Genomic DNA, 22,502 nt, shown 5'->3' with positions numbered 1-22,502 from the left:
AGGCTGGACTTGGGTGTCCCTCGCAGATTTACCCTCTCCTTCTCCCCTGTACCTCGCTGCCATTTTGCCCTCCCCATGTTTCCGCTGGCCCTGCCTCTGCCATCCCGTGTGTGACAGCAGACTTGGTTTTGCTGGTAAATCCTGCGTGGCAGCATCGACACTCACAGAGGGTTAAGGAGGACCCTAAATACCTTTAATACTTCTTAGAATCAACTGCTTGATTGAACTTCAATCAAGAAGTTCAACTGCTGTAGCATAGCTGCATGATGCATAGCAACACTTCCCATTTTCTTTTCCTCCGATCCCATTCATCTTTTTCTTTCTCAGTAGTTAAATCCTAAGGGCCAGGTAACCACGCTGGAGGCCAAGTCTGGATTTTAAGACCTGCTTACCATGCGAGGCAGCAGTGCCACCGCCAAGCAGCCATCCTGCGTGTCCGTGCTGCCCGGGCACAGGCGACTTTCCGACAGCGGCACCAAAAGTCTCGGCCGAGGTGCACTGGCGGCACCCAAAGCCGTCCCATTTCTGGCAGCTCGCTGCTCCGCTCCAGCAGCTCCCGCCCCTGTGCTGCGCCCCGGTGCTCCGGCACTCACATCCGGACGACAAAACCGGCACCCACCTCAACCTCTGCTGCGCCTACGTCAGCCTCCCTCTGCATCGCCCGTAGGCACCCGCTGCATCCCTGTTTTTATGCACATCCCTGCCTAAGCATGCAGGGCCAGGACCACAGTGCCGCCTTTTGGGTTTCTCACCATCAATGCTCTTGAGATCAGAGTCTAGAGCACTGAAATTAAAGACTTTTTTCTTTTTTTTTTTTTTTTTTATTTGACAACAATCAGCTCCTTGTCATTGAGAGGCTTTTCTTGATGAGTAATGGCTGCTTCTCCACAATATCCTTTCGCTGGCATGAGCTAAATGCCTACCTACTTCCAGCAGCCCGACCCCATCCTCTGCAGTGCCTGGAACACTCTCTACCCAAAGACATCCATGAACGGTGGAGAAATTTTCTGTTGAAAAATAATTAACTCCAAAATGGCTCCAGTAAAAGGTCATACTATCTTTAATGGGATTTTTCACAGAAAAAGGGTGATATGAAGCAATTGAGGGAAAAATATATTTAAGATTACGTTGTGGTTTAGCCCCTGTTGTCAACGAAGCACCACACAGCTGTTCTCTCCTGGTGGGATGGGGAGAGAATCAGAATAGCAAAAGTAAGAAAACTTGTGGGTTAAGATAAGAACAGTTTAGTAATTGAAATAAAATAATAATAAAAATTGTGATGAAAAGGAGAATGAAAGAGAGAAACAAAACCCAGGGGAAAAAAAAAAGGGATGCAATTGCTCGCCACCCACTGACTGATACCCAGCCAGTCCCTGACCAGCAATCGCTGCTCCCCGGCCAAATCCCCCCAGTTTATATACTGAGCATGATGTCATATGGTATGGAATAGCCCTTTGGCCAGTTTGGGTCAGCTGCCCTGGCTGTGCCCCCTCCCAGCTTTTTGTGCACCTGGCAGAGCGTGGGAAGCTGAGAAGTCCTTGACTAGCGTAAACACTACTTAGCAACAACTAAAACATCAGTGTGCCACCAGCATTCTTCTCATACTAAATCCAAAACACAGCACTATGCCTGCTACTAGGAAGAAAGTTAGCTCTATCCCAGCCAAAACCAGGACAGATTAGTCATAAAGCTAACAAACATCTTTGAGAACCTTCAAGTCAGTCAAGTGAATACTTCTTGTAAGACTATTATATTAATACACCTCCAGGAACTACTTTCCTTCTCACTGAGGATGTTCAACAGAACTAAGAATCAGCACAACAGTAATTAAATACTTCTATTTATTTTTTCATTAATACAGTATTTCCTTCCCCACAGATTAATAAAAAGCATCACTCATATGACATTTATTGAAGAGCTATCAGAATATGGTGCTACTGAATCTGCTGCTTCTTTTGGAAGACAATCTGCTTTAGTATTATTCAGAAACATCGCTGCTGCCTACAGAATAATGAACCTTTTTTCCCCAACCTAGATATCCATAATGGAGCCAAGGCACATAACATTGTATTAATTTTGTGAACCAGTTTTAACCCAGTACTCAGAACAGAAATATACCACATCGAAACGTGTAACAGGTTTATTAATGGTAAGGGCAGATTAAGCTATTGCCAGAAGGTGAATTATTCTACTGGTGAAGACTAGAGTCTTGATTTCTTCTGAAAGAAGCTGACAATAGCATTTACACATTCATCAGATAACCACCTCTCTTTCAGGACTTCACACTCTTTACTGTTGACTTCATGGAGCTTTTCCTTTTCCATACTACGTAACAGTTGCTTTGACACCGCCAAGGACTGGAGGAGAGAGAGAGAAGCATTGGGAAGTTACATTTTCTGTACCTTAATTTAATGTTTCAGAAAATAGCACAATAAACACATTGGAATTCAAACAGAGTCATATTAACGTTGTACTTCTTAGCTTTTAGTCAACCTTTTTGCTGGAAGTAATTATTGCATTTAATTACTAAGACTGCTAATATGGTGGATGAGGTTCATGGGAAGCGCAATAGCAGTCAACTAAGTGCTCATCATCAGAGTAGATGGGCATAAGAAGCGAAACGTGTTCAACTGTCTGCAGTGCCAAATGCAACCTATGTTATCAGCAGTTGGCACAAGAGTCTCCTCTTGTCCAATAGTAACATAACGCCATTGCGATTCAAGGAGTTTTGCAAAACCTAAACTAGTGAGCAGGATGACTGAATTCAGCAGCAGCTAAATCCACCCAGTATCATCTTGAGCACTCACAGTGCACACAGTACAATTAATATTGCAGAACCAGAGGTAAAGCTCTTAAACCTAAACTATTGCCAAAATAAAAATCTAAGGGAAGGCATCCAAGGCACACACAGAGACTGCAAGTGGATTAATTAGTTAGTTTTTAAGGCTTTTCAGGCATTGAATCTCTGTGTACAGTGCACTGTCTTAGATTTCAGCCAGGGTAGAAGAGAGGTATCTGTTTCACAGCAGCAGAGGGACAGGGCCAGATCTGTGCTTGAAGGAAAATATATTGAGCCTTGTTATTTCAATTGAGGATGAAGTGAAACCAAGTAACAGGATAGGTCTGGCAGGAGGATTGGGAATGCTACAGGCTTACAAGGTGGAGAAAAATTTAAAATACTGACATTTTTGGGGAGGCTTGCATAAGCTTCTAATCTTGCCCAAACTTCCTTCTGAAAAGTGCTGTCGGGGAAGACTTCAGTCACAAGTCCCTGGGCACAGGCTTCTGCTGCAGTCAGCTTTTTATTGAAAAGCAAAATCTCATTTGCCTAAATAAAGAAAGGTAGAAAGTGTGACTCAACAAGACGCAAGACTCGAGTAATCTGACAGGAAAGGTACAAACTTCCAAGTCACATTTATTTTACTCTCTTGCTCTGTAATGTCTGTCCTCTGAGAAGAACACAGAATCACAGAATAGATGAGGTTGGAAGGGACCTCCAGATAGTGTCCAGTTCAAACTCCCTGCTCAAGCAGGGTCATCTGGAGCAAGCTGCCCAGGACTCTGTCCTGCTGGGTTTTGAGTATCTCCAAGGATGAAGACACTTCTCCAAGGATGAAGACTTCACAGCATCTCTGCACAACCTGTTCCCGTGTTTCACCACCCTCACTATAAAATTATTTTTTTATGTTCAGATGGAATTTCCTGTGTTTCAATTTGTACTCCCTTCCTCTTGTCCTGTCGCTGGGTACCACTCACAAGAATCTGTCTCCATCTTCTTTACACCCTCCCATCAGGTATTTATAAACACTGGCAAGGCTCCCCCAAGCCTCCTCTGCTCCAGGAAAAACAGTCCCAGCTCTCTCAGCCTCTTCTCATACGTCATATGCTCCAGTGCCTTAATCACCTCCGTGGCTCTTTGCTGGGCCTGCTCCAGTATGTCCATGTCTCTCTCGTAGCCAGAGCCCAGACCTGAACCCAGCACTCCAGCTGTGGTCTCACCAGTGTTGAGCAGAGGAGAAGAATCACCTCCCTCAACCTGCTGGCAACGCTCCACCTAATGCAACCCAGGATACCGTTGGCCACCTTTGCTGCAAGGCTGCGCTGCTGGCTCACGGGCAACTTGCTGTCCACCAGCACACACAGGCCCTTCTCTGCAAAGCTACTTTCCAGCCAGTAAGCCCCCAGCATGCACTGGTGTGTGGGATTATTTCTTCCCAGATACAGGACTTTGCCTTTTCCTTTGCTGAAGTCTATGAGATTCTGCAATTCTCCAGCCTGTCCAGGTTGCTTTGAATGGCAACGCATCTGGTGTATCAACCATTCGTCTCAGTTTTGTATCACCTGCTGAGGGTGTATTCAGTCCCATCATCTATGATCTGAGCCATAATTAAGAGGTTAAATAAATATTAGACCCAGTATCAACCCCTGAGCTACACCACTAGTGACTGGCCTCCAGCTCCCACTGTTCACCAAGAGTCTACATGTCTTTTTGAGCAGAGCTCCAAGGTTGTCACCTGCAATTACCACATCATAAATGTGTTTGTTCGCTTCCTGCAGTGACTCCCAAGATTTCTAATACATGTACTGGTAGGTTATATCTCACTGAACAGACTACCCTTGATACCTGGATGTTTATGAAGCACTTGCTCTATCCCTTACAGATTTAAACCCTGCTCAACAAAAATACATTCTATTAATGCAGGCAGTAATATCAGGTAAGTATTTGAAACGATCCATTTTTTTCTGTGGGATATCAAAAGAAGCAGAAAGGGAGTTATGCCTTTCTAAGAAAAGAAAATTTAGATTCTGCTGTCTCTTCTTTTTTTTCTTTTTGTTTTCTTTTTTTTTTTTTTTAATTACTATTATTTCATTTCCTTATTTCTAGAGTAGACAGAGAAAATAAAGAGTATGGACAGAAGACCAATATATATTAGAACAAAACAGATCATCTAAGAGGTCTGGAAGTAAATACATAAATGGATTGCTTCACATTCACATTTGGAGGAATGGCTGAATACAAGTTTCCCACAGGGTTGGCAGAAATCACTGCAACACTTGCCCCCTTGCCTGATAAAGGCAGCCTACCAAGACACTTCTTAAGAGTGCTCTTATTTTCTTTTTTTAATCCTTCTTTACATGATTCCCTCCCATTGTTGGAAGAAAGATACAACCTTTCGCCATACAGAAATTGTCTGAAGAAGGTGGAGGAAGTAATGAGAAAGAAAACCTTCATTGGTATCACAGTATGGCTTTACAAGTGGTCAGTACTCTGTTATGGTGCCCTGTGCTGACACTGTCATTACATTTCTTGATATTTGTTTCAGAAGATGTGAACAGGAGCTTTCTTTGAGGACTCTTGTGACTCCGCTTGCTCTTAGACTTGGAGGATATCAACACACAAAGGTCAGATGGTCCCATATAGAGTACAGACATCTCTACAACTACCTGAAAGGAGGTTGTAGTGAGGTGGGTGTTCGTCTCTTCTCCCAAGTAGTCAGCGATAGGACAAGAGGAAATGGGCTCAAGCTGCGCCAGCGGAGGTTTGGATTGGATGTTAGGAAAAACTTCTTCATGGAAAGGGTAGTCAAGCATTGGAACAGGCTGCCCAGAGAGGTGGTGGAGTCACCATCCCTGGAAGTGTTCAAAAAATGGGTAGACGTGGCACTCTGGGACATGGTTTAGTGGACATGGTGGTGTTGGGTTGATGGTTGGACTGATGATCTTAGAGGTCCTTTCCAAACTTAATGATTCCTAGTTTTTACTTTCATTATAAATAATCCAGCCACCAAGCCAGGAAACATGAAATTGCTACTCTACCCTTAATTGGTTTAGCGGTGGACTTGGTAATGTTAGGTTAATGTTGGACTGGATGATCTTAAAGATCTTTTCCAACCTAAATGATTCTATGATTCTATGATTCTTACCTTAGCTAAGCCCATGATTTTTGGAAAAAGGTAAGAGGAACATCCTTCCGGACTCTGTCCAAGTTGACTAAATGGGCTGTGAAACGTAGCCTGGAAAAAAAAAAAAGAACAAAACAAAGCAAATCTTACAACAGAGCACAGCACTAAGGTATGAGGATTTAGTTTTCATTTTAAAGCTTCTATTGTGACAGAGTTTACCAGAAATAGATTTGAACTGTTACAGTAATAGTCTTTCCCAGTAACACTGCTTCATCCCCTCAATGCACCTAAGAGCTGACTCTGTGTAATTCAATTCCCTTATCATAACAACCCTGTTGATGAAGTTACCTTATTTGAATACAGTGCTTAAAGAAACTAATTTGCATGTGCAAAATCTTTACAGAAAAGATGTTCAAACACATCTGTGCTAAAAGTTATTAAATACATAGCCCAAATAAGAGATAAAGAGCATTTTGCTTTCTGAAGGCACACTAAGTTTATTCTGCTCCTGAAAAATTCAAGTAATTAAATCTTATTTCCTCAAATTTTATGCAAATTTAAAAAGAACCTGTGGCAGAAATGCATCATGGGATCATACAAAACAACGCCCTAATTGCAAGTTAGAACTGAACTGCAGAACTTTATGTTTTGACAGTTTACATCAACTTTAAGTAAGGAAGACAAAATGCTTGCCTTTATTTCCATTTAAAAATATGAACTGATACACAAAAAGTGCACAAGTTGCCAATGCAGCTTTCACTGTAACAGAAGGCAATCATCTCTTACTGTACTGCAGATAGGCATACAGTAAGACAGATCAACAGACTCCCTAGGAAGAAAGTGACAATTACATCATTGTAAGAAAAGGTTAGACAACATCTGCCAGGATACAGGCTAGTGTAATTGGTCCTGCTTTAGCAAGGGGAGATGAACTATAGCAGGGGTACAACCTGGTGCCCCAGTAACTGGAGCAAAATCCAGTCTAGAAAGCTGACCGCCCAAAATGCTGATCTGTTGTCAGACTGGGCTACACAGTATCCCGTTAATGTGGTTGGTAATGATCTGCTCTGGGAATATCTGGCTAAGAACAAAACCAGATCCTGGACATAGCAAAGCTGGCCACTTCTGGAGTAGGTAGTCAATGCCGCCTAAGGCACTCCAACCAAACCACTGGAGAATGTGAAATAAAGTAGTAATTTGGATGAGAATGACCTTAGTGCATGGGAGTTCGCAATCTTGGAAAGGGAAGAATAGACAACAATCACCTCTGAGAAGGCTTCAATAAAATTGAAGTTAACAGGGAAGTTCTCATGAAGACTAATCTAAGTGAAAAGCAAAGTTAGACCCTACAGAAATCCTGAAAGAACTGTTACCAAGGGCACAAGCAAAAGCTGTCTCAGGGCATGTAGGAAGGTACTAACAGATTGTGTCAGCTAAATCACGAGCTCATCACTGACTTTAAATACAAGTACACAGAAAGTGAAAACTACATCAGACAACTAAGTATGAAACAAATATAAGTATGCAGAGATTAAAAAATAGAAATACAAGGCAAAAGTAAGATGCATTTACCAATGATTATGTATACGAGTAGTAAAAGGGAGTTCAAGTATGAATCTCAAAGTATGAAGTATGACTCCTTCAGGAAAGGAAGATACTATTAACACGACAAAACATTTAACGCCTATTTGGATTGACTTCAACTGAATCTATACTAACTTAAGGCTGTAGGAGATATTATACTGAGGGGGAAGTGATTAGAATTCAAAATAGTCATAATAAAGTGGAGAGGTACGAGTAAGAAGATGCTATTTAATACAGACAAGTTAAAGCTTGGCACAATAACCTGGTATACAGTACATGATATATGACAGGGACAACTGTTTAACTGGCAACTCTACAGTAAGGAATTCAGGTGTTACAGCAGATCACAAGTATGTAAATTAAGTAACATCGTGGGATGTCAAAACAGAAATACAGTCTGCAGAATGTGGAGAGGTTCTTCTGCTCTACTTTGTATCAGTAAGACATGAGCTGGAGTGATGTGTCCAGTTTGTACCACTATGCTTAGAGAGACACAGAACAACTGGAATGAGTCCAGAGGAATGTGACTGCAGGCCTAAGAAAGGACATGAGGAAAAACTGAATGAATTGCAGCTGTTTAGCTCAAAAAAAGAAAAGATTGAGAAAGTGGATGTAAACCTGAGATAGATCTAACAGTCTAAGTACACTGATGGCTAAGCACGCTTACGGTTATTGTAAGGGAGGATGAAAACAGTCCGTTTTTTAAATTCTGGAACAATAAACAAGGGGTTCACCCTGCGGCAAAAAAAGATCAGATGGGAGGGGGGGAAGGAGAACCAACAATTTTCTAGTAAAAGAAGAAATGTAGGGACCACAATAGACTGAAAAAATCATGCACATTATACAAGCATATGTCAGGAGTGGCGTGGTCCTAGCTGATCCTCTTATGGGGCAAGCAGAAGGAGTTGGCCCCTTCCAGCTCAATTTTCCTAAGTTTCATAGTGACAAACCCAATCCAGCAGGGACTTTGAGGAAAAATCTGACAGAGTGATGAAGCAGGAGTCAAAGTACCACCCACCATAGACACTTCTGCAAGCAAAAGCTTGCCTAAACCCGAGGTCTTAACTAATTTAAGTTCTCTATCTGTTTAATAACCTTATACAAATGAACAGCACAGAACATAAAAAGTAAGCCATATAATAGGATTCTGTGCTACGCCTTAATATAGCTTTTGGTTACGTATTTGGCAAGTTACCTTAAAAGGAATCTTAAGCTGAATAAACAAAAACTTTTCCAAAGTTACCTTGGAACACAGATTAGATAAAATGCCCGTTACTGCACTTCCATTCCATAATAATCTTCTGCTCCCCCTTCCACACTTGAAAGGGGCCTTACAACTACCATTTCACATCAGCTACTCTTTACTTTACCCACTGATACAGTAAAGAGTTTCTAAACTGACTGACTAAACAGTCAGTAACTTGATAACTGTAACTACAGCAGGGAAATTCCATGCATGTAAACCACTGGCTGATGCACCCCTGTGCTGGTAATGAATATAAGTGTTCCTTGACATGATATAAAAAGCCTGTACACTTGTGTGTTCTTTTCTGCCAGATTACCCCAAACCAAATAATATTTGCTACAGAAAGAGGCTTAACGACCACCTTGGGATCACCTATGTAATGTACTTACCCTGTCAGAAGCATAGACAATGTCACACAATCCAAGGACTGTTACACAGATTCCAATTGCTGGGCCATTTACCACTGCAATCAGTGGTTTAGGAAAATCAATAAAATGACCCACAAACTCTCTAGAGAGAAGGAAAAACAGAATGTAAGAGATGCATCCTAGTCTTTTTCATCAAATATAAACAACTTTCAAAACACATGATTAGATACTGCACAACAAAACCCATGAGCTAGATTCTATGTAGCATATGTTTTTGTCCCTTTCCCAAATGAATTCTGACAAAGAAAATAAGAACTATTTGAAATACCTGCATTTCCTTACCAACTAAGAATCAAACACGTATATGACAGCACAGCTTTCCTAGTTCCTACAATGAGGTTACGAAAGTGCTGTCCTCTTCAGTTACAGTTACTGAATACATCTCACTAACAAGAGCAGTCCTTTGCCCTGTCTATCTACATGCCTACATATCCATCCCAACTCCCCCCATGGGATAATCCATTCCCTTCACAGATTCTGTCCTGCAGTGAAGCCCCAGCAGGCACCAAAGTTGTGATGCTACCACAACGCAGAATTCCCTAGTGCTGTTCTGCCTGGGTTTGAGACACAGTATTTTGTTTCATCTGACAGCTACTTCTCCATCCAAGAGGTGCAAAATACATTCTCAAAACAGTATTTTTCAAAAGTGAACAGTGCTGTAAAAACTCCACTTCTCCGACATCTCTGTGCATCAGTTGTAGCGAAGCACTGTACTTGTGTAACAGTAACAGAATAGCGAATACAGTCTTCTCACAAGAGCAAGATGAAAGACCATAAAGTACACGTGAGACTATGCATTGTGCTGAACACCCTACAAAACACTGCAGGCTGGAACGCTTGCCAGCTACCACTGAATAACTTTGCAACAGATTCGGACTGCATGATTATCACTTTGTAGTGGCAACAGACAGCTTGCCTAAGTAAAATCTGCAAAACTGAGTACTTTACTTGCAGTTCATCTTTAAAATATAAATCAGAAACACTGTTTGCTTTTCTGTGTATTTTAGGTTTTCCATCAATTGCAAGTACTTGAGGAAGCAATCCAACTTGCAAGCATCTCTCAGATGTAATCATCACATAGAGAAGTAAAAGAGAAGACAAAATCTGCTTAAATAGGGAAGAAATAAACATGTTGGATATTAGGAAAAATTTCTTCACAGAAAGGGTAGTCAAGCATTGGAACAGGCTGCCCAGAGAGGTGGTGGAGTCACCATCCCTGGAAGTGTTCAAAAAATGGGTAGACGTGGCACTCTGGGACATGGTTTAGTGGACATGGTGGTGTTGGGTTGATGGTTGGACTGATGATCTTAAGAGATCCTTTCCAATCTTAATGATTCCTAGTTTTTACTTTCATTATAAATAATCCAGCCACCAAGCCAGGAAACATGAAATTGCTACTCTACCCTTAATTGGTTTAGTGGTGGACTTGGTAGTGTTGGGTTAATGGTTGGACTGGATGATCTTAAAGGTCTTTTCCAACCTAAATGATTCTATGTTGTTTGACCCAAAAAAACATTTCAGCCACTGTGTCAGATGATGCCCTGATCTCCTTGGCCTTAGAAAATAAATTAGTTTAACAGTTAGATTCAGACTCAAAGATGGAACCACAATCTCTGAATTCTGGGCAATTTTGAACAAGTTCATTACACCTCATCCCTATTCAACGAAATCTGACAGTGAAGGTATTTTGACATGTCCTGCTAGTGCAGACACTGTTGGATATCAAAAACCCCACAAATTTTTCATTGCAGCTTACAAACTGTACAGTCAAAATCATGTTTTTGTCATTGTATCTGCATGTACTTTGGGGACTAAAAAAAATACAATCAAGTCTTTAGCATCACTGTACTTAAAAAGATTTATAATATTAATCTCATTTCCTCATTTATTTCACACAATTAATACTACTTCTCCCCCATGATCTTTGTGTTTATGCACATGGTGAGCCCTTAGACACAGTCATCTCAATGGGTGTATCATAGCATAACTGGGTCCCTGCTGTTCTGTTTTCTGACAATGTCTGCAAATTACATTTTACCCATTACAGTAACTTATGCATATATGAAACCAAGATGTTCTACTTGAGTAATACGGCTCCATCTTTTGCCATCTTCTCCATTTCACCGGGTTGGATATTAGTAAAATTATTCAGATCATTTCCACTACTATAGTAGTCTCCATTTCCTGCAGAGAACACATATGAATAAATGCACCAATGGTTTCTGAGTAGGTAAGAGAAGCTTCCATTTATTACATTTACAAAAGAATTACATTTTAAGTGTCTAACATTATTAAGTAATTAGAGGGCTTACCTTGAAGTATACACACTACCTTAAAGAACATCTACAGTTTAAAAGTAAGTTTTGACTGACAATTCACTGAAAAACAATGGGTTGAAAGCCAAAGAATATTAAATTTGAAAGATTTGAGGGGGGGAATAAATTTTCCTTTTTCCATAACAGTGTCAGATGGAAAAAAAATATTTTATTTCTTTCCCTCCATACTTGCTCAGGTTTCTTTCCTGTCAATTCACACAGTAAGACATGAGGAATTTTTTTTTTTTTTTTTTTAAACAGGAAAATGGAAATCGAAGTTTATCCCTTCACCCCACTTCAAACTGATGAAGGAATCGGAAGTAGACAGAATAACCTATTTAATGTGGTAGAAGTTTCATGCTTTTTATGATCAATTAAGGAAAAGGCATTCTAGGGAGAAGACTGGCAGCATTGCATTGAAATCATTGTACTGAAAGATGTTATTCTTCAATAAGGAGCAGATATACTGTTACTGAATGTATAAGTCAGTTTGAGGCACCATCAAAAAAGCAAGGAGTATTTAAAAGCTAGAATGCATGATTTAATTGCCTAAATCATCCTATGTTCCATGAGGACATTCACAGGATGGGACCTTTCACTGGTTAGCACATCCATTACTTTATGCTGCAGTGCTCTTACTAACTACGTAAAATGGAACAGAAAGGTTTATGTCGGGGTGTTTGCTATTTACTCCTAGCTATACATGTGTTAGACATTCCAGTTGTGTGAACTGCCCTTCTCATTTTGTAAGGTTTGTTGTGCCTAGTCATTGCTACTGAAAGGAAATTCAGCATCCTGGGAATGCAAAGTGTTGGTAAAGACGACAGTGCAGAAGAACATGTATGCAATTACCTCAGAAGTAACGATTAAACAGGCCTAAGCCCAAATTCACCTCACATCCACACTACTTAGCTGCCACCCAAAGCTCAATCTTTGGCTAATTTCCTAAATGCACATCTATCTGCAACAAGGATGAGCCAGACAGGCAGCACCTGCCCTTGCCACTGTGTCATTCAGTCAGCATCAGAGACGGACCAAAGGGTCCTCTAGAGAATCCAAATGACATGTCCCCAGAGCAGCTAGACTTCACAGGCAGCATGAGTTTGGGCTGCCCTTTCACACTGCTGCTGCAGTCATCCAGCTGCACACATCTGGTGACTGGGATGTATACAGCTGGGCCAGGTTGCAGCTTGCCTAGCCAATCCTTTCCTATGGCAGCCACAGGAAAAAAAGAAAAAAATATAAAGTATCAGGTTTTTCCGATGATCAGAGGTATAATATGCAGTGTAAACTTTGTACTGGCCATGCCTGTGCAGGATTTGAGGGGCTTGTTTTTAGTATGTTCCAATGTATCACAGAGGTAGAGAAAATTGACTAAACCCATACCAGTGAACTTCAAAAGCAGTAGTGAAGATGCTATGGAGCAGACATATCAGCTACTCAAAAGTGATAAAGCCCTTAGGAGTATTCCATGTCTATCCTCTCATCTCAGAAAGATGTTTTGATGCAACAGCGAGCTTGTTAAAGAATCTGAAACACCACCTTGAAAGAATTTTTCCAAAACACTTTGGAAAATCTTTCTTCTATACTAGAGGAAAGAATTTCCTCACTTACACAACTCTCTCTTAGTCTAAATATAGGTAGATAGTTCATATCAGTACTGTACTTTGGCATAATATAAAACAAATCTAAGAGAGGCATATGAAGTGTGGTACCAGTAATAACTGCTATGGTAGAATCATCTTTTCCAGCTTCTTCAAGCGCTTTGATAATTTCTCTGTACATCTGCATAAGAGGAAAATCAACAAAGTACAAATGTGATACTACAGAAGACCACAAAAAGGAGATTCACACTGACAACAAGGAACTTGAGAGACAGATTAACTATGGTCCTTTTACGTATGAAAAAAATTTGCATCCACAGAAAATTAAGTATTACATGTGAGGTATTTCTTACCATAAAGACACATGCTTGCAATACTCAAGACTTCGGATGCAAATCTAAAGGACAAAATAAGGTCCTCTGGAAAACAGACATTAACTGGAAACAGCTAGTTTTAAAACCTGAGAAATAGTTTAAGTGGGCAATATAATATAGTAAAGAATTAACAGCAGTAGGGTGAAGTACCCACTGTTTTGGTATCTTTGCAGTTGTGAAACAGGATGATCACATTTCCAACAGGATGGACTTCCTCATGAAGATAGCTATGGGAACCGGAACACTATCTAGACACACACACACCAGTGCTGAGCCAAAGTAGGCTGTGCACATACTTTTTTATACATAAGGCTACAGTCACATCTTGTATCCACAAAAGAGGCCAGTCTTCCTGCAGTCTGCCATTTTAGTTCAGTGCAGACCGTAACCCTATAACAAGTTTGAAAAAACCCAAGAGACACAGAAAAGCCCAATCCGTAAAATTTTAGATGAATGGTTTCATTTTTTACTGGGTATTTATTCCCTAGGTTGTCATCGGAGTCAAGATACTAAGCCCTGATAAAATTCAGACCACCATGCTTCAGTCAGTTGTGCTAAACCCAGGAAAGAAAAAATCATTAATCCTCCCAAGTTAATTTCTTTACCTTATGGTTGATGGCATTTTTCCTATCAGGTCGGTTAAATGTTATCTTTGTGATATTGTTTTTGGTGGTAACTAGTATTGTTTCATAGCCATCATGTCTGCTCTCCTCTGGAGAAGCATCTTTCTTCTGGCCAGCAGATTCTGCAGAGACCAGACTTGAGACAAGTTCAGTATATTTCTGTCTGGCATTATCCTGTAATGAAAGAAAAATTAAAAAAAGGAAAAAAAAAAATCACACAAGATTATCAAAGGCTGAAATGGAAATCAGTTTGTCATGCTATTCATAAAATGGGTACCAAGGGGGAGGGGGGCAGAAAGGGGGACTGTGCTTCAGGACAAAAGGAAAAAAAATCTCAATTAGGAAGTATTCTAATTAGGATGAGAAGAAGAACATGCTGTATTTAAACACTGCAGATCATGCTTAAAATCATCTGGAAAGCAGCAGCAATGGATCTGCAAAATAAAAGTGCACAGATGCTGGGATGGTGACATCTATTTTGTTGGAGAAGTGCCCCCATCCACACCTAAGATTTCAGAGAGACCTTTGTCATATTCCCAGCATTTACACCTTTCTCTGGATCCTTTGTTTCTGCTTTCCAGTTGGACATTTCTCCAGCAAAATAAAAGTTTTTATTTTAGAACATGTGTTTCTGAAAATAAGTGCTGAAATGGGTCTACGGCATTTTAAAATTGCTTGAAGACGCTAGTTTTTATTTAGCACAAACATGACATGCAAAAGCCTAAAGAATCCTGCCTCCCTATTTCTACAGTAAGCAGTGATTTAAACGAATTGTAAGTTCTTGGTCATTACAACCCATTTTCTTGAAAGAATAATATACTTTGAGCAATTCTATAATCCATAATCTGTAGCACATGAAATTGTCTATTTCCTCTCCACTATAACTTCAAGAGCAGATTCTTCTCCTTAAGTCTTTCTTGGCTATTCCTAAAAGCTGCAGAGGCATCTCAAAAAAACCCAAACAAAGCACCCAAAAAACCCCAAACCCCAAAACAAACCCCCCAAACTCTAAAGCAACACAAGAATATGTTATGTTCATGAAATTACGCAAGCATGTTTTCTTTTAAAAGAAAAAATGCAACACCCCCCCCCCCCCCCCCCCCCCCCCCCCCCCCCCCGTATTAAGTAATATCTTTGACTGACCTCAGAAACTACTCTTGAACAGGAGGGCCTAATGCAGCAGTGACACAGCTGGTTTGTAAAGCTTACGTTTTCTTTGTTTAATAGTAGCTGAAGAAACTCTGGTAGCTACATGGAATGTCAGACTTACTACAGTCTGCATGAAAAATGAACACTTACGTATCTTTGCACCTATATTCTTCCTGCCTGCTTCACTTGAAGTGAAGACTTCTCTAAAGGTTATGAAAGATGTCAAGATATACTGAGAAAGAATGAAGAGGGTGGAGTCACCATCCCTGGAAGTGTTCAAAAAACGGGTAGACGTGGCACTTTGGGACATGGTTTAGTGGGCATGGTGGTGCTGGGTTGATGGTTGGACTGATGATCTTAGAGGTCCTTTCCAATCTTAATGATTTCTAGTTTTTACTTTCATTATAAATAATCCAGCCACCAAGCCAGGAAACACAAAATTGCTACTCCACCCTTAATTGGTTTAGTGGTGGACTTGGTGATGTTAGGTTAATGGTTGGACTGGATGATCTTAAAGGTCTTTTCCAACCTAAACGATTCTATGATTCTGTGATTCTATGAGTGAAAAACACTATTTTTACTAAAAGTCAACACACATGTAAGATACCTTACACTGGTAGAAGCTGGTAGTAATAATGTAGAACTAGGCTTACACAGTAGAAAAAACTCCAAAAATTGAAGCAGTGCAATGACTGTAAAATACAGTGCAAAACATTTTGGTGTCTGAAGCAGAGTCGCTCAACTAGCACATAATATGTTTAGACACCAGCCATACACTTACAGACCAGGCATTTCGAGGTAGAGTTATCTACAAAATATCTAAGTGAAATTATAGGTACTGTCACCTGAGACAAATCTCCAAGAGAATTCCATGCATCCCACTTGGCTTTCTTGACAAAGTCCAGCATACCTGGTTTTGGAGAATTGCAGGGACCTTCAGTAGCCTGAAAAGAGAGTGGAACAAAACTTATTTAAACCTTTGATTAAAGTTCAGATGCCTTGGTATAAAGGATGACGACTGTTAGGAATACTTATGTGATCAGGATGCAGAATTCAACTCTAAGACAGAAGGAATACCTAGTGGTTGAGCAATATTCAGACAGTTCACATACCATGAAATTTGCAGTGCCTGCTATTTCCTAATACCTGGTGCTGGGCTTTCAGAAGCACCTAATCAATACAAGACACTAGTTTCCAAAACACTGATGCATGTTAAGTTCTCCTATCTCAAAAATTGTGGAAGTTTTATTCTTAAAAATTTACAGACTTGTAAGCTGTATGAACGAAGAACCCATTGCATAAGATCTATTAAGTTGGATCTTACTTCAAAGTTGGCCCTACTATGAGCAAGGGCGTTGGACCAGTTGAACCGCAAGAGTCCGAGCTATCCTGAAGTATTCTATGATCAGTTTTCCTGAAGAAAAGTACACTATTAGAGAGAAATATTTCAAGTGGGAGGCAGGAAAGAAAGAATACATTTATGAGCTCATTATTATTAATTAGTAAATTAACTGACCTGGAACAGTCAGCTGCCTAAGTTTTTATTTAAAGGAGCAATTGATTGTCTTCTTCAATATAACAAGCCACAGCCTGTACTGACCCTGCAGACAATCTTGATCCACAAATACTTCCCCAAATACAAGTACAAACCCTGCTAAGGACTTGCAGCTATTTCTACAAAGGTCTCCTTCCATGCTGTAGTAAAGAACAACCTTCACTAAAAGTGTGGAGGAACAGTTCCTTGAACTTAAAGGGCGGAGGGGAAGGGGGGAAGACTACAATGACCATGCAAAAAGAAGAAAGAAAAAACCCCTAGAAACCAACCTTCAAACATCAACACCATTACATTATAGGCCCAGCTGACTGACTGTAGATACAACACACTTAAAAGGAAACATGCGGCACACTCTTTTTTCCTAGGCATAAGCCATTTTTCCAGAGCTGCATCAATATATGCTGTATTATATGGAAGGCATCACACAATTGATGTAAATTGGCTCTGTTTCTTTGAATACAGGCTTCTATTCAAAGCATGATTTATAAGATGAAATAGGTTTGGCTTCCCTCAGAATTCAGGCAGGGTTTGAGGGGCTGGCATTTCAAGAACAGAATTTGAGCACTTGAAGAGCTTGTTAAGACACAATACATTTGAACAACCCCTAGTTTAAGTACAGGTCCATCCCCTCTGATTATAAATGCCCCTTATGAAACAAAATAAGTCAAGCTTACCTGTTTAAACAAAGCGTAGAGCTTCAACTTAGTTTCATTCCCAGGATCCTTTTTCAAAAGCTTCAGTTGTTCTTGAGCCTTTTCAAAGTCTTTCTGGCTGGCTTGCATGGTAGCTGCAGTCATGTGCAGGTGAACTGCTGGAATGCAAACGGCTTGCGCTCGCCTGTTAGTAAATGAAAAAAAATCCCATTGCTTGGTTTTTGTGTAAGACTAGAAGAGAAACAAATATGCTGCTTTTTAAAGACATTTAAAGTAAATGTAAAACATTATTTGTACCTGCGCTGATTAAAACAACAACAAAAAGCAAGATACTAAAAATTACAAGAAAGTTGCTTTAGAAGTTTGCTTTAGCTGCAACATAATTAACCTTTGGAGAATATGATATTATCTCTCTCTAGTATGTAAAGTGCTAGATTTAATGCTGCCAGATGACAAAAACTATGCAGTAATATACCAGATGATCATATATAGACCACTAAATGGCAGTAGTGGTAAACTAATGTTTTGCTGGTTTTGGAATAAATCAGAGCCCCACAGGTTCTGTCCATGACAAACAAATAAGAAACGCAGAACATGTTTATTAACGGTTTAAATCTCTGTATGCAACATTAACAGCTTTATATGTCTATGAATTAAAACAAGTACACAGCCTGTCTGTTTTTTGTGATCTTTTCAAGTTTGTGTGCTTCTATCTAGCAACACTTCAATCTGAAAGCCTGGTTCTCCAATAGGGCACGATAAATGAACGCTAATTTCAAAATGTACTTGGGGAAAGGCCTGACTGTAAACCAGCCTGTAGACACTTGAAAAAAGAGGTGGTAAAAATATTCTGGGAGAAGAACTCTCCACCAGAAAAAAGGTAATGCCATAAAAAAAACCCCTAAAACCCCAAATCCCACTCCAAAGAAGCACACCTAACCCAACCCTGTAATGCTTTGTAAAAGCAGGTTTACTTCAACAGAGTTTGGAATCAAAAGCCAAGAAGTCTAATAATTTTAGCTTGTTTCAATAGCGCAAAAGCATGTCTTCTCTGTTTTCTTTGGTTAAACTGCCATATATGTAAGTATTTCTACTATTTTTAAAATGTTAGCCATTTATGCATCAATGTTCCTTCTCTATTTTATTAAAAAAAGAACAAAAAAACCCCCAACTTTCCCCATTCTAACTTACAGACACAGCTGTCATCTTAGAACATCATATATGACGGATTTCATAACCAGTCATGTTTGAAAAAATAATCATTATCTCAAATGCAGACCGAATGTTCCATCATTAATTTAATCTGTTAACATTTCAGTTACGGAACCATCATTTAAAAATCATACCTAACATGAAAAGTCTGCCTTTTAATACACACCTAATGAGAATTTGAGAGAAATTCTACTGCCTACTTTGAAAACATCCTCATTGCTGTATTTCTTAAATAAAATTTATTTTCTGTTGCAAGCCTAAAAGTTGCAGGCAGGAAGTGTGAAGAATGCCAACTGTGTCCAATTAATTTTATTACTCTTTCATTTCAAGCAGATAAAAGGTTTTAGATGTCTTGCAAAAATGTTTGTAAGATCTATTGGTTTTATGTCCTATTACAGCCCTTCTGTATTAATAAAAACTAAGTTACTGGTATTTTGGGGCTACTGAGTTTGAATGAGAGAAACTGATTTTCTGTTATGTAAATTCTTTCAGGAAGAAAGAATTCCAGAATCTGCTTCAAAATCTCATGCTACTAAAAAGAAGCGTGAGCCACACAAAATGGAATAGGCTGTTAAAACAGGCTGCAGGAACAGAAAGTGTTCTCAAATTGATCAGCTGTAGGCCTTTATTAACACAGCAGTGCACCCAGACAGACATGGGTTAACCATCTGCCATTTTAACTAACATTCAAATTGATGTGTTCAGAAGACTGTGCCAGAGTTTAACAAGTTTATCCCTTAACCAACTGGGAGGCTATTTAGCCAACTTGTGGACTTCACCTCCATCATCAATAAAAGCCCTTTGACAGGAAAAAGTGTACCTAAATGGATACAAATACTAGGTTTTCAATACTGAGTTTCATTGATTAGTCTGTCCTGGAGTCACAGAACATGATGCTCACTTTCAGATCCTATCCCCAAACATGTTTTTAAAGTCACATTTACAGGAAGAAGAAAATGAGAGTGCAGGGAGAAGACTAGCAATTTCTTTTGGTTTTGGGGTTTTTTTCCCCTCCAATTTTGCTAGCCGTCTTTGGAACTACTTGAATGCGCTGTTCCCGAGATGATCCATGTGTCAGGTACAAATTTTGTCAGTCTAGGCAGTGACTATACTAAAGTGGATTCAATGTTTAAAAAGGGAGATTTGGGTTTACATGTTTGACAATCTAGACTTCACTCCAGCTTGGCTATGGTCAATATTATTGTGATGGGTTGGACCCTGGCTGGACACCAGGTGCCCACCAGAGCTGCTCTATCCCTCCTCTTCTCAACCGGACAGGGGAGAGAAAATATAACAAAAGGCTCATGGGTCAAGATAAGGACAGAGAGAGATCACTCAGCAATTATCATCACGGGCAAAACAGACTCGACTTGGGGAACTTGGTTTAATTTATTACCAATCAAATCAGAGTAGGATAATGAGAAAATAAAAACTAAATCTTAGGACACCTTCCCCCCACACCCCCCTTCTTCCCAGGCTTAACTTTACTCCCAAAATTCTCTACCTCCTCCCCCTGAGTGGCATGGAGGGGATGAGGAATGGGGGTTGCAGACAGTTCATCCCATGTTGTCTCTGCCGCTCCTTCCTCCTCAGGGGAGGACTCCTCACACTCTTCCCCTGCTCCAGCATGGGGTCCCTCCCACGCGAGACAGTCCTCCACGAACTTCTCCAACGTGAGTCCTTCCCACGGGCTGCAGTTCTTCACGAACTGCTCCAGCGTGGGTCCCTTTCGTGGGGTGCAGTCCTTCAGGAATAGGCTGCTCCAGTGTGGGTCCCCCACGGGGTCACAAGTCCTGCCAGCAAACCTGCTCCAGCCTGGGCTCCTCTCTCTCCATGGGTCCACAGGTCCTGCCAGGAGCTTCGGGCACAGCCACCTGCTCCGGCGTGGGCTCCTCCCCGGGCTGCAGGTGGGTATCTGCTCCACCGTGGACCTCCATGGGCTGCAGGGGCACAGCTGCCTCACCATGGTCTTCACCACGGGCTGCAGGGGAATCTCTGCTCCGGTGCCTGGAGCACCTCCTCCCCCTCCTTCTGCACTGACCTTGGTGTCTGCAGAGTCGTTCCTCTCACATATTCACACTCCTCCCTCCAGCTGCAGTTGTTCTTGCTGCTCCCTCCCCCCCCGCCCCTTCTTATATATGTTATCCCAGAGGCGCTACCACTGTCGCTGATGGGCTCAGCCTTGGCCAGCAGCGGGTCCGTCTTGGAGCCGGCTGGCATTGGCTCTGTCGGACATAGGGGAAACTTCTGGCAGCTTCTCACAGAAGCCACCCCTGTAGCCCCACTGCTACAAACCTTGCCATGCAAACCCAATACAACTATAACTAGGCTTTAAGAATCTTTTATATACAATTTGATAGTGACCATAAATTAACAAAAGTTGAGGATGGGCAGCTGGGGAGAGGGGAACAGCATAGCAGCCAGTCTGAAGGTATGTATGCACATACCTGCGGAAGTTAAGGGTTTCTGGCATTTAGCAGATCACAAGTTCTCTTCCTCATGAAGGATGCAAACTGGACAAGTCAGAAGAGGATGAGAAAACAGTTAGGTAAATTAAAAAAAAAAAAGTTGGTGGGGAGAAATGGCATGATCTTTCAGTAAGTCCAGACTTGGAGCTACTTTCCTTTGCTGTTTGGTTATATTCAGTTTTACTTCCTAGCTACAAAACTGTTTGGGTTGTCCTGGTTTTGGCAGGGTAAAATACATTATCTCTCCACTTCAAAACTCTATCTTTCATTCTTCTTTTCCTCCTTACCTACTCCATTGTAATAGGAAATTGTGCAACTTAGCTGTTTAATAAAGTCTAAAGTTTATAAGAAAAGGCCTCTTTAGTTCTTCCTTGCTGCTTGTAGCTCAGTTCTCTGCAGGATCTGTGAGTCACTACTTTCTCTCTGCCTTCTGATCTCAGAGGACGTTTACTATACATTAGCGATGATCACCAGTTCTCAGCATGCTAAGGCTAAGCTGACTGCTGCTATTTCCCTATTAAAATAACAAAGGATGAAAACGCAAAGGAAAAATTAAATTATTTCACAATTTATTCATCTTGGGCAGGATCTCATTCTTCAGAGAGATACACAAAATGCAGGAGCAGAGCTCCTTCACCCCAGGTGGATCCCACCCAGAGTGAGGAGGAGATGACTCTCCACCTGCCAGCGCACACAACAGCACTGCCACCTCTGGGACCACCCCGTGACGCTGTGCCACAATCCCAAAGACCAAGGAGCAGGAAAGGCTGCTGTAACCTGCTACGGGGAGGACTTACTCCCTCCAGCTGCTGCTCCCTTGCTGTGACACCAAATCCTTCTTACTCCCCCGCTGAGCAAATCCATGCCTCTTTTTAGTGGCCTCATCACTGAAACCACACACGATTTTGCTGAAACAACACAAGGCAGGCAGAAAGCCTGGAACCTGACCTACAAATTACTGGTGTCAAACCTGCACTTGTTTCAGTCCAAGCAGAAAAAGAAGCCTAGGAAAGGCAGCCAAAACCCCCTCTGTATTCCTCCTTCTCATCCACTTGCTGCAACAAAGCTAAATGATCTCCTTTGCAAAGCTTCCTCTCTTTATTGCCCTACACCTTGCAGGCAATTAGCTGCCACTGCCCCACTGCTACAAATTACCTTTGTCATACTGGCACCCATGGAAGTGTGGTGAGGGCCCAGCAACCTCCCACAGCTGGGTAAAAAAAACAGCTCCCACCAGAGAGAGAGAGAGAAGCTAGAGGAGTCACAACTTGGCAGAGCAACCACAAAGTCCATGACACTTGTCTGCACACTCCTGCAAGATCATTCACGTGGTACTTCACAAGCCGTACACTGTGAAAAAAACCAAAAAAAATCCTGGGCATCACTGT

General features: G+C 41.0%; 1 protein-coding gene across 1 annotated transcript; it reads right to left on the bottom strand.

Moving 5' to 3' along the window:
* Positions 1-1,878: 1,878 nt before the first annotated feature.
* On the bottom strand, positions 1,879-17,611 carry ECI2 (enoyl-CoA delta isomerase 2). Its single transcript, XM_009480204.2, has 9 exons — positions 17,456-17,611; positions 16,072-16,170; positions 14,060-14,251; positions 13,192-13,261; positions 11,243-11,345; positions 9,123-9,243; positions 5,925-6,014; positions 3,185-3,328; positions 1,879-2,357 (listed from the first exon to the last, which is right to left on the bottom strand). The coding sequence occupies exons 1-9, from the start codon at positions 17,576-17,578 to the stop codon at positions 2,202-2,204; spliced, it is 1,098 nt and encodes a 365-aa protein (XP_009478479.1). The 5' UTR covers positions 17,579-17,611; the 3' UTR covers positions 1,879-2,201.
* Between the last annotated feature and the right edge of the window lie 4,891 nt (positions 17,612-22,502).

Source organism: Pelecanus crispus, chromosome 2, assembly GCF_030463565.1.
Source record: "Pelecanus crispus isolate bPelCri1 chromosome 2, bPelCri1.pri, whole genome shotgun sequence".
NCBI lineage: Eukaryota > Metazoa > Chordata > Aves > Pelecaniformes > Pelecanidae > Pelecanus > Pelecanus crispus.
This window is presented reverse-complemented; position numbering and strand designations above follow the sequence as displayed.